The sequence below is a fragment of the Puma concolor genome, chromosome E2 (assembly GCF_028749965.1).
Source record: "Puma concolor isolate L17-30 chromosome E2, mPumCon1.1.hap2, whole genome shotgun sequence".
Taxonomy (NCBI): domain Eukaryota; kingdom Metazoa; phylum Chordata; class Mammalia; order Carnivora; family Felidae; genus Puma; species Puma concolor.
The window spans coordinates 59,842,578-59,854,000 of NC_141681.1; the positions used below are offsets into that span (position 1 = coordinate 59,842,578).

The window sequence follows — 11,423 nt, forward strand, 5'->3', positions numbered from 1 at the left end:
CGGCAGGGAAATTTTAGAGATCCAGGGACTGGGCGTGGCGGTCAGGCCAGGAATGACCACACCCCTGATGGGCTAGGCCCGTTCGGAAACCGCGCAGCTGGAGAGCGATTCTAGGACAGACGAGAGGGAATCGGTAGTAAAAAACGGGGAACGTAAGACCCCGCCTCCGGGCGGGTCTTCCCGGGCCTTGGGCCGACTTCGGACACAGCCTAAACGACCGGCCGTCGACGTCCGGGGAGGACTACAACTCCCACGATGCCGTGCGCCGCCGGCGCCGGGGAGCGGGCGACGGCCGCAGGCTAGCGGGAGGGGTGGGGCGGGGCCTCGGCGCACGTGGCGTCGTGACGCGCCGACGGCGACGTCGGGGTTTGTGTGCGCGAGAGGCTGCCGATAAAGGTTGGGTGCCTCGCGCCGGGGGCTGTTGGGAGGGAGCGCGCCCCCGCCCCCCTCCCACGCCCCCACTCCTCTCCCGCCGCTGCCGGGGCCCCGTCTTCCCGTCGGCCCCCGCGGGAAGGCCCTAGGTCTCTCCCGCTCATTCCCCGGGTCGGGGCCGCAGGTGAGAGACCGGAGGGGTGGGGGTGGGGGGAGGGACCGGAGGGCGGAGACGTTGGGGAAATGGGGAGCGTGAAACCGGAAGGGATGCCTTAAAGGGAAGGGCGCTACTTCACCTCCGATTTTTGTCCACTGGGCCGGCTCCGCCCCCTTAAAGGGCAAGGGGCTGCTTTTCAGAGGGGCGGGGCAGGTTCTGCAGTTCCCCGCAGCTTCCCGCTTTTTATTCTCTGAGGAAGGATTATCTCGCGAAGGAGCTCTGGCAGTGCCCCAAACTTTGAAGGAAGAGCCTCTGAGTCCCGGTGGCTTCTAACCAGACGCTAGCTTAGCTCAACAAAGGTGGAGATTGGTGTGCCCTAGGAGCACCCTCTTAAAGGGGAAGTCGGGCCTGATGGAAGGGTGTGGTCCGGCCTTTTGAAGGGGATGCTCTTTATTGGACTAGATGGGTCCAGCTCTTCCAGAGACCCGATGGCTCCTGTCTGAGGCGTGCTCGGCCTTCTGAAAGGCACGTGCAGCTTCCTGGGATAATTAGTGTCTTAAAGGACTTGCTTACATTTTAAAGAGGATGTTCATCTTGTTTTGTTTTGTTTTGTTTTAACTTTTTTTTAACATTTAATTTTGAGAGAGAGAGAGACGCAGAGAGTGAGCAGAGGAGGGGCAGAGAGAGAGGGACACAGAGAATTTGAAGCAGGCTCCAGACTCGGAGCTGTCAGCACAGAGCCCAAACTCACGCAAGATCATGACCTGAGCCGAAGTTGGACGCTCAACCGACTGAGCCCCCCCAGGCGCCCCGAGGATGCTAACTCATCTTTTTTTAAAGAGAATCTTTATAGCCTGTCCAGAGGGGATGCCCAGCCCTTTTACATTCAAGATGTGTGCTCACTCTGTGCCAGACGTTATTTTAGGCTCTGGGGTGCAACAGTGATTGAGATGCCACTAACATTTAGAGGGGAGAGGCTAGGGATGCTGCTAAACACTGCAGTGCTTGGGACTGGTCCCTCGACACTGGTCCAGCCCCGGATCGCAACAGTGCTGAGGTTGGGAAACCCTGCTTAAAAGCAGGTTAGAAGGTGCTGAGTGCTAGAGAGAACAACAGAAAGAGGGGAAGGAGAACGGGGAGTGTTGGAAGGGGTTGCAGATGTGGGTCCGGTGCAGGGAATGTCTCCCTGAAGCGACCTGTCAGCAAGGACACTGTTGGGAAGGGGCTCCAGGCGCCGACTAGATGGTGTGGGGGTCTGAGAGGCTAGAGGAGGTCAGGGAGGGGAGGAGGCTGTGGGCACGTATGAGATGTATCTCCTCTGAAATGGGAGCTGTAGAAGCTTGTGGCACGTTCCCTGCAGCCTCTGTGTTGGGAACATACCAGAGGTAGGAAAGGAAGAGGGGCGGAAACAGGGAGATCTGTTTTGGGAGACTGTTGCAGCTGTCCAGGAGGGACACGTTGGTGCCCTGGACAAAGGTGACAATGAGGGGCTTGGAGAGAAGTGGCCAGGTTCCAAATATGTCCCTGCTGGAACAAGGGAACCGGCTGACGGATTGGTCATAGACGGTGAGAGAACGAGAGGGCGGTGAGGAAGAATAGAGGGGTTTTCAGGGATGGAGAAGATTGTGGGTGAAGAAGGGAGAAAGCAGGAGCAAAAAAGAAAAAGAGATTTGGGGCATGTTAAGTGCGAGTTGTCTGCTAGGCGTCCCTATGACAACTGTAGCAGGGTTTGGAGTTCAGAGGAGAGGTGTCAGATCTGCATTTTGGAGTCCTTCTGTTTAGACGGAGATCTTGAGGGTGAGTGAGGGCTCCCAGGGACAGAGTGTGGATGAAGAAGGAGTCCAAGGGTCGGCAGAGCCCTGGGCTCTCCCACATTCACAAGTCAGGGAGACGAGAAGGAACCAGTGCCTGAAAGCGAGGAGAGTGGCTTAAGGAGGGAGGGACCCCGTAGGGATTGAGGAGGGGCCGTGGAATTTAGCACCAGGGAGGCCATGAATGGAGTGGAGGGTCTGAGTGGTGGGTTTTTTTTTTTTTTTCATTTTTATTTATTTTTGGGACAGAGAGAGACAGAGCATGAACGGGGGAGGGGCAGAGAGAGAGGGAGACACAGAATCGGAAACAGGCTCCAGGCTCCGAGCCATCAGCCCAGAGCCCGACGCGGGACTCGAACTCCCGGACCGCGAGATCGTGACCTGGCTGAAGTCGGACGCTTAACAGACTGCGCCACCCAGGCGCCCCAAGTGGTGGGGTTTGAGATGGGAAAGAGCATGTATTGACCACACGTTTGAGTTGCTTTGCTGCAAAGGGGATGGGGAGAAATAAAGCCATAGCTAGAGGCAGTAGTGGGGTGAAGGCTTTTTTTTATATTTTTAATTTTTTTAATGTTTGTTTTTGAGAGAGAGAGGGAGAGAGCATGAGTGGAGGAGGGGCAGGGAGAGAGGGAGACACAGAATCTGAAGCAGGCTCCAAGCTCTGAGCTGTCAGCACAGAGCCCTGTGCGGGGTTCAAACCCACAAACCACGAGATCATCAGCTCTTAACCAACTGAGCCACCCAGGCGCCCCTGAAGGGTTTTAAGTTTATTTTTGAGAGAAAGTGTGAGCAGGGGAGGGCATTGGAAGAGAGAGAATCCCAAGCAGGCTCTGAACCGTCAGCACAGAGCCTGACGTGGGGCTCAAACCCACGGACCATGAGATCATGACCTGAGCCAAAATCAAGAGTCAGTGCTTGCCTACTGAGCCACCCAGATGCCCCTGTTGGTTGTTAAGGGAGGTGCAGCTTGTGGATACCCAGATGGGAATGGTCCAGGAGAGGAGGAAAGTAGGTGGGAAGTCGAGTCCGTGGGCCAGAGGCAGGCAGGTGGGAAGGTGGTGCCTGGATTCTCAGCCTCAGCACTGCTTCCGTTTGGGACTGGAGCATTCTTTGCTGTGCTGGGCCGTCCCATGCACTGTAGGGTTCTGACCAGCATCCCTGGTGCCCCCCTCGCTAGATGCCAGGAGCACCGGCCCCTCCAGTCGTGACAACTTAGCGTCTGCAGGCTCTGCCGGATGTCCCCTGGGGTGGGAGAGTCGATCTCCTTGAGAATCACCTCTACAGTGGTTGGGATGTGGCGACATTCTCTTCTGATTGCATTTATGTTTTCAGTGACCAGATCAATGGCAGGATCACCTGCTAAAAGCAGGAGGGGAGAGGAGAGGTTTGAGGGGAACAGAAACATGTCTGAGTACCACCTGTTGGGTGGGAGTGAATGGCCTAGAAAAATGCAGGTATGAGCAGTGCCGGGAACTTGGAGATTCGTGGGCATGAGTGCAGAGGGAGACCCAGACTAGGGGCGCCTGGCTGGCTCCGTGGTAAAGCATGTGACTCTTGGCCTGGGAGTTGTCAGTTCGGGCCCCATGCTGGGTGTGGAAGTTACTTTAAAAAACAACAACAACAACAAAAAAACCCATTTTTTTTTTTTTTTAAAGGGAGACTGAAGGCAGGCAGGAAGCGAGGAGGTGGATGGGTGTGGAAGGTGCAGCGTGGCTATGGATCTGGTGGAGTCTAGGGATTTTCGATTAATGTGCGAGAGGAAGTAGGCAAGCAGCGGTGGGGGGTGGAGTGTGGAATGCTCGAAGGGGCTCGAGTTACGGTGGCTGGGAACTGGCGTTGAGGCAGGGTGGACCATGAGCTCCTCAGAGGGAGCGGGCTCAAGCATCGGAAGCCGGGGTGCTACAGAGAGCCCAGGCCATCCTCAGGGACAGTGTCTGTCTTTAGAGGGGAGGAGCTTGGCCCTAAAGGACCTGCCTGGCCTCCTAAAGACCACGCCCAGCCTTCTCACACTTGTCCAGCCTCCTGGCGGGGGATGACCTGCATGCCGTGGCCGGTGAGCACTCCCCCCAGTTTGCCAGCTTCTGCATTAGCACCTAAAGTCTTGCTTTGGCGCAGCCCTGGGCCACCGGGGGCCCTAATCCTAAGGGAGGCGTCCTGCCGCGCGCGTGGGCCGGGGACGCACCCTCTACCGCTTCCAGGGCGAACGTGTGCGTCCAGGTTGAGAGGACCGGTGTTGGGGCGGAGGTGGGGCGGGGTCCCGCCTTCCCCTGACGCCGAGTCCCCCACCAGGTGTGATGGTCGGCTCCCACGCGGACATGGCGCCCGCCTCCACCTCCGAGGGGCCGGCGGAGAAGCCGGGCCCCGCGGCCCCCGCCCCGACGGCCCAGTACGAGTGCGGGGAGTGCGGCAAGTCGTTCCGGTGGTCGTCCCGGCTCCTCCACCACCAGCGCACGCACACCGGCGAGCGGCCCTACAAGTGCCCCGAGTGCCCCAAGGCCTTCAAGGGCTCCTCGGCCCTGCTCTACCACCAGCGGGGCCACACGGGTGAGCGGCCCTACCAGTGCCCCGACTGCCCCAAGGCCTTCAAGCGCTCGTCGCTGCTGCAGATCCACCGCAGCGTGCACACCGGCCTGCGGGCCTTCACCTGCGGCCAGTGCGGCCTGGCCTTCAAGTGGTCGTCGCACTACCAGTACCACCTGCGGCAGCACACGGGCGAGCGGCCCTACCCGTGCCCCGACTGCCCCAAGGCCTTCAAGAACTCGTCCAGCCTGCGGCGCCACCGGCACGTGCACACGGGCGAGCGGCCCTACACCTGCGGCGTCTGCGGCAAGAGCTTCACCCAGAGCACCAACCTGCGGCAGCACCAGCGCGTGCACACGGGCGAGCGGCCCTTCCGCTGCCCGCTCTGCCCCAAGACCTTCACGCACTCGTCCAACCTGCTGCTGCACCAGCGCACCCACGGGGCGGCGGCCGCGGCCGCCGCCGCCCCCGCCCCCGCCCCGCCGCAGCACGAGCCCGGCGCCAAGGTCTTGGTGTCCGACGCCTACCTGCACGCGCCCGCGCCGCCCCCGCCCCCCGCGCCGCCGCCCGTGGTGCCCGAGCTCTTCCTGGCCGCGGCAGAGACCACGGTGGAGCTGGTGTACCGCTGCGACGGCTGCGAGCTGGGCTTCGGCAGCGAGGAGCTGCTCTTGGAGCACCAGCCCTGCCCGGGGCCCGAGGCGGCGACGCCGCCCCAGGACGGGCAGGCCACCGCGGCGCCCAAGGCGGACGCTGCCCCGCCGCCCTCGCGGTCCCCGCCGGCCCCTCCGCCGCAGCCCCCGCCTGCCGCCGCCGCCCCGGGCTTCGCCTGCCTCCCGTGCGGGAAGTCCTTCCGGACGGTGGCCGGCCTCTCCCGCCACCAGCACAGCCACGGGGCGGCCGGTGGGCAGGCGTTCCGCTGCGGCAGCTGCGACGGCGCCTTCCCGCAGCTGGCCAGCCTCCTGGCGCACCAGCAGTGCCACGTGGAAGAGGCGGCCGCGGGGCGCCCGCCCCCCCAGGCGGAGGCCGCCGAGGTCACCTGCCCCCAGGAGCCCTTGGCCCCGGCCGCCGCCGCCGCCGCCGCCCCTGCCGCTCCTGCCGCGCCGGCGCCCGCTCCGGCTTGTGCCGAGCGGCCCTACAAATGCGCCGAGTGCGGCAAGGCCTTCAAGGGCTCCTCGGGGCTGCGCTACCACCTCCGGGACCACACGGGCGAGCGGCCCTACCAGTGCGGCGAGTGCGGCAAGGCCTTCAAGCGCTCGTCGCTGCTCGCCATCCACCAGCGCGTGCACACCGGCCTGCGGGCCTTCACCTGCGGCCAGTGCGGCCTCACCTTCAAGTGGTCATCGCACTACCAGTACCACCTGCGGCTGCACTCGGGCGAGCGGCCGTACGCCTGCGGGGAGTGCGGCAAGGCCTTCCGCAACACGTCGTGCCTGCGGCGCCACCGGCATGTGCACACGGGCGAGCGGCCGCACGCCTGCGGCGTCTGCGGCAAGAGCTTCGCGCAGACCTCCAACCTGCGGCAGCACCAGCGCGTGCACACGGGCGAGCGGCCCTTCCGCTGCCCGCTCTGCCCCAAGACCTTCACGCACTCGTCCAACCTGCTGCTGCACCAGCGCACCCACTCGGCCGAGCGCCCCTTCGCCTGCCCCATCTGCGGCCGCAGCTTTGTCATGGCCGCCTACCTGCAGCGGCACCTGAGGACGCACGCCCCGGCCCCCGCGGCCCCCGCCGCCGGCTCACAGCCCCCCGCCCCGCCGGCCGCCGCTCCGGCCCCGTCTGCCACCCAAGACGTCCACGTTCTCCCCCACCTCCAGGCCACGCTCTCCCTCGAGGTGGCCCCGCCCCCGGGTCAGGCAGCCCCCAACTCCCAGACGTTTCTCCTGGTGCAGACCGCCCAGGGCCTCCAGCTCATCCCCAGCAGCGTCCAGCCCCCCGCGCCCCCGCCCCCGCCCGCTCCCGCCAAGCTCATCCTGCTGCCCTCCTCGGGCACTGCGGCGGGGAGCAGCCGTGGCAGGCAGGGCCCACGGGCAGCTGGGAAATCTGGGCAGGGGCCTGGAGTCGTATGGCTGCCAGGTCCTGGGGGACTAGGGGTTCAGGGAGGGGGCAACGCAGGGGCCAGCGGGGGAGGGCAGAGCCTCATCGTCCTGCAGAATGTGGGGGGTGGGGAGGCAGGGGCACAGGAAGTGAGCGGGGTCCAGCTCCAGCCCCTCCGGCCAGCCCCGGAAGTGACCACGGTCCAGCTCCAGCCGGCCCAGGAGGTGACCACGGTCCAGCTCCAGCCGGCCCAGGAGGTGACGACGGTCCAGCTCCAGCCTGTGGCAGGCCAGCTGTCCAATCCCAGCGGGGCAGCTGTGACCACGGAGGCCCCCAATCTGCTGGTGGTTCAGAGCGGTGCGGCCGAGGATTTGCTGGCCGGTCCCGGCCCTGGGGAGCCAGGTGACGGTGAGGCCGGTACTGGTGTCGTCCAGGACGTGCTCTTTGAGACGCTACAGACGGACGAGGGCTTGCAGAGCGTCCTGGTGCTGAGCGGGGCAGATGGGGAGCAGACCCAGCTGTGTGTGCAGGAGGTCGAGACGCTACCCCCTGGGCTGGCTGAGCCACCTGCCCCTGGTCCGCCGGGACAGAAACTGCTCATCATCCGCAGTGCTCCCGCCGCTGAACTGCTGGAGAATAGCAGTGGTGGGGGAGGCGGTGCCACGCTGCAACTGCTGGCCCCACCCCCACCTGGCCAAGCCTCTGTCCCAGTGGGCATCTCCACGGCTCCCGCCTCCCAGATGGTACAAGTGGTACCCACCGGCACTGCACCTGGGGGCATGGCCCCGCAGGCCCTCCCCTCCATCCAGATTGTCCAGACTCTGCCCGCAGTCCAGCTGGTGCACACGTTTTGAGTAGAACCACTGGTATCTCTTCTTGCCCCACACAGAGACCCGGACTCACTGCTTGGGCTGGGCTGGGCTGGGGGGAGGGGAGCTGCAGGCTGGGCTTGCTAATAAAGACCAGAATCTCCTCCCCTGTGTTTTGTTTTCTTGGCGATGGGTGGGATGAGGGGGGAATGTCGTGGTCATAGCCACCGCTTGGGAGCTCAGAGTCTTGTAGCTTTTGCTTCCTGGCTCTCAGGTGACTGACTGCGATTTGGGGCCAGCCACTTCTATGTGAGGTTCTGTTCATCCTTTTAAAAAGATGCAGTGGGGGGCGCCTGGATGGCTCAGTCGGTTGGGCGTCCGACTTCGGCTCAGGTCATGATCTCACGGTTGGTGAGTTCGATCCCGCATCAGGCTCTGTGCTCACAGCTCAGAGCCTGGAGCCTGCTTCAGATTCTGTGTCTCCCTCTCTCGCTGCCCCTCCTCCGCTCTTGTCTCTGTGTCTGTCTCTCAAGTAAACATTAAAAGAAAGTAAAAAGATGCAGTGGTCACCATAGTGGGGAAGCATTAGAGTCTAGAATCCTGGTTCTGTTTGTTCGCTGTAAGTCACCCCACTGCGCCCCTCATCTGAAAAATGGGTGGGTGGGAGTCCTTATCCCGAAGGTCCTCCCAGAGAGCCCAGGTGGGCTGGGGTGGAGGTTCCTGGGGCGGGTTCTCTGGGAGCTGGTGGGCCCAGGATGCGGCCCCTCCCTCGAAGACCCCGGAGCCAACGAGAACTAATCCGCTCCCATCACCGCCCCCCCTCCCCCGCCCCCTCTCCCCCGCCCCCTGTCCCCCACGCTCGGCTCTCCGCTTGTTTAGCAACCAGGGAAGGTCGGGAAGAGACCGTGCGCTCCTCCTCTGCGGACCGGGTAAGTACCTTGCCCGCCGGGACCCGCCTGCGGCTGCCCCTGTCTCCGCCCCCTACCCCACCCCCGGCGGGGTCGCCGCGTCCAGCTCTGGTCCCTCCCGCCCCCCCCCCACCTCCCGCGCAGAATCCTGCCAGGACGCTTGGCAACCGTTGCTAAGGCCGAGTGCAGGCCCCGCCCCCACTGTGCGCGAGCTTGACGTCACTTCCGCAGGCGACCCCTTCCCGACCCTGCCGCCCCCACACCTAGTGGGAAGATTGCAGCCACCTGCGGAGGTTCTTGCAGGCCTGCTCCTGCGGCGCGGGTCGGGGACGACTGTGGGGCAGGGAACGGGGTCCATGCCCTGGCTGGGGCGGGGGGCGGTGTTCCGCTGACTCCCCAGGGCAGTCCCTGAGTCTGGGAGCGAGCCCCGGCTTGCACGGTGCTGACGTCCGCGGGGCGTTTAGGGGGAACCGATTGAGCACCGCGGCGGGCGGGGGCGAGGGGCCGGGAGACTTGACAAAGGTCGCTGTGTGGAGGGTGAATCCCGAGTTGCGCTCGCTTGGGGGCCCCGAGCGTTCCCAGTGTCCTGATCTGGGACACGCTGCTGCGGGTCCCCTTCCCTGGGGCGCGGTGGGGACCAGAGGTGCCCTTCAGTAAACCTGCTTGTTTTCACCAGGTGCACGCCTGCTCCCTTCGGGGGCGCGGGAGCCTGGGGGCTGCCATGGCCCCCAGCCACCTGTCCGTGCGGGAGATGAGGGAAGATGAGAAACCCCTGGTGCTGGAGATGCTGAAGGTGAGAACTGGCGCGAGGTGGGGGGCGGGGCGGGGGGGGGGCTCGGCGGCGGCATTGGGGCGTCTTCAGCCACCTGCCTGAGCCAGCCCGGACTCCTGGGAAGGGATTTCTTCCTCCTAAGCGGCTTCTTGGCTCGGTCCCTTTTTCTAGTGCCTTCTTCCTACCCTTAGGGTCAGAAAGGTTTTCACAGCTGGAGGGCCGTGGGGCGACCCTGGCACAATTGCCTCCTGGTCTCAGACTTTGAGTCTGCCCTGCACCAGCCCGCGGAGCCCGTCCTCCTGCCCACACTCTGCAGAGCAGAGCCCAGCCCTGGGGCCCCCGCCTGGGACCGCATCTCTTCCCTCTCCCAGTCCTGCCGCCCGCGCCTGCTCGGAACTGGGCTGTCCTCTGTCCTGTTCAAGGCCTCAGCCTTCCCTGAGCCTCACACCTGCAGCCCCCCTGAACTGGGCGTCCCCCACAGCTCCTGATGCGCTCACTCGCTCCGGGTGCCGGGAGCAGACTGTGTCCTGTCCCCTGCCTGTTCCTTGGCTGCAGGGCCCTTGCCCATCTGGGGGCCCCTGCCCCCAGTGCCCGGCACTGTCCACTCCCTCTCTTTTTCCCTGGTGTCTCTTGCCACCGGGCCTCCCTCCTCTGACTGCTCCTTCTGCCCACAGGCCGGCGTGAAGGACACAGAGAACCGCGTGGCCTTGCACGCCCTGACACGGCCACCAGCCCTGCTGCTCCTGGCCGCGGCCAGCAGTGGCCTGCGCTTCGTCCTGGCCTCCTTCGCCCTGGCCCTTCTCCTGCCCGTGTTCCTGGCCGTGGCGGCCATGAAGCTGGGCCTGCGGGCCCGATGGGGCTCACTGCCCCCACCAGGCGGCCTGGGGGGCCCGTGGGTGGCAGTGCGCAGCTCGGGTGACGTGTGTGGGGTGCTGGCCCTGGCCCCAGGCTCCAGTGCTGGGGACGGGGCCCGGGTCACCCGCCTCTCCGTCTCTCGCTGGCACCGCCGTCGAGGTGTGGGCAGGCGGCTGCTGGCCTTTGCCGAGTCCCGGGCTCGAGCCTGGGCGGGAGGCATGGGGGAGCCCCGGGCCCGGCTCGTGGTCCCAGTGGCTGTGGCAGCTTGGGGCGTGGCAGGGATGCTGGAGGGGTGCGGCTATCAGGCTGAGGGCAGCTGGGGCTGCATGGGTTACACGCTCGTAAGAGAGTTCAGCAAGGACCTGTGACCGGAGCCAGCCGGGAGGGAGATCACTTCTCGAGCACTCACCGTGTGCAGGTCCTCCCTGTGTGAACCCCCAGCCCTCTGGGGGCCCACAAACAGGCCTGCAGAGGGCAAGTCGCCCTGCTGCAGGCTGATGTCTGTGTGTAGTGCGTGAACTTCTCAGAGAGGTCAACCTGTGCGGGGGTTTTTGCGCACCGAGAAATCTCGGTCTGTCCGCAAAGGCGGCCCCCTTTGTGGTACGGGCCTGGGAGAGATGTGCGGGGAGGAGGAGAGGGGGCCGGACGAGCGTGCCCGCCTCTGTGGGTTAAGACTTGGGGCGGGGGCACCCCAAATGGGGGACACAGCCCTCCTGGGAACGGGGTGGAGTGCAATGGCTGCAGGGGATGAACAGAGCCTCTGCGGGGGAGGGTCATCGGCTTAGAGAGGCCTGGGCAGGGTCGGGGTGGGCGCGGGGTGGGCGCAGGGCTGCCCGAGGCGGGCCCCTCCCGGGAAGGTGAGCCGAGAGGAGCGGCCAGATCCATCTGGATTTTTACACCCGATTGTTAATAAAGCCTGGTCTCGCTCTCTCTGATGCCTTTTCCAGTCCGTCTCTGCACACCACCCCCCTCCTTCTGTCTGGCTTCTGCTTTTCCCTGAGTTGACATTAATTGTTGCTGGGGGTGCTGGACGGGGAGAAGGGGCCGCGATGAGCTCACGGCAGCCCCACTCCCTGCCAGCCTCTGACTCACGCTCCCCATTACCGAATTTTTTCCGCCTCACAGCTGCCTGGTGCAGAGAGAGTGGGGGGCGGGGGGAGCAAGTGTGAGTGTGTGTGTGTGGTG

General features: G+C 64.4%; 2 protein-coding genes across 6 annotated transcripts; both read left to right on the forward strand.

Moving 5' to 3' along the window:
- Positions 1 to 349: 349 nt before the first annotated feature.
- ZNF628 (zinc finger protein 628) lies at positions 350 to 7,867 on the forward strand. Of its 2 annotated transcripts, XM_086690736.1 has the most exons (3): positions 428 to 556; positions 4,285 to 4,393; positions 4,630 to 7,867. In XM_086690736.1, the coding sequence occupies exon 3, from the start codon at positions 4,635 to 4,637 to the stop codon at positions 7,746 to 7,748; it is 3,114 nt and encodes a 1,037-aa protein (XP_086546862.1). In that variant the 5' UTR covers positions 428 to 556; positions 4,285 to 4,393; positions 4,630 to 4,634; the 3' UTR covers positions 7,749 to 7,867. The 2 variants fall into 2 exon arrangements, with proteins under 2 accessions (XP_086546863.1, XP_086546862.1); XM_086690737.1 differs by lacking the exon at positions 4,285 to 4,393 and having other exon boundaries at positions 350 to 556.
- Positions 7,868 to 8,556: 689 nt separating this feature from the next.
- On the forward strand, positions 8,557 to 11,173 carry NAT14 (N-acetyltransferase 14 (putative)). 4 transcript variants are annotated; one of them, XM_086690744.1, is made up of 3 exons: positions 8,557 to 8,632; positions 9,288 to 9,404; positions 10,058 to 11,173. In XM_086690744.1, exons 2-3 carry the CDS (start codon positions 9,333 to 9,335, stop codon positions 10,604 to 10,606), a joined length of 621 nt encoding a protein of 206 aa, XP_086546870.1. In that variant the 5' UTR covers positions 8,557 to 8,632; positions 9,288 to 9,332; the 3' UTR covers positions 10,607 to 11,173. The 4 variants fall into 4 exon arrangements, with proteins under 4 accessions (XP_086546870.1, XP_086546872.1, XP_086546869.1 ...); XM_086690746.1 differs by lacking the exon at positions 8,557 to 8,632 and adding an exon at positions 8,792 to 8,904; XM_086690743.1 differs by lacking the exon at positions 8,557 to 8,632 and adding an exon at positions 8,829 to 8,933.
- The last annotated feature ends 250 nt before the right edge of the window (positions 11,174 to 11,423 follow it).

Excerpts from the sequence above, each read along its gene's own strand:
- ZNF628 (XM_086690737.1), top strand. The coding sequence starts at position 4,635 with ATGGTCGGCTCCCACGCGGACATGGCGCCCGCCTCCACCTCCGAGGGG.
- NAT14 (XM_086690744.1), top strand. The coding sequence starts at position 9,333 with ATGGCCCCCAGCCACCTGTCCGTGCGGGAGATGAGGGAAGATGAGAAA. Across the intron at positions 9,405-10,057 it reads TGGTGCTGGAGATGCTGAAG|GCCGGCGTGAAGGACACAGA; the intron begins GTGAGAACTGGC and ends TTCTGCCCACAG.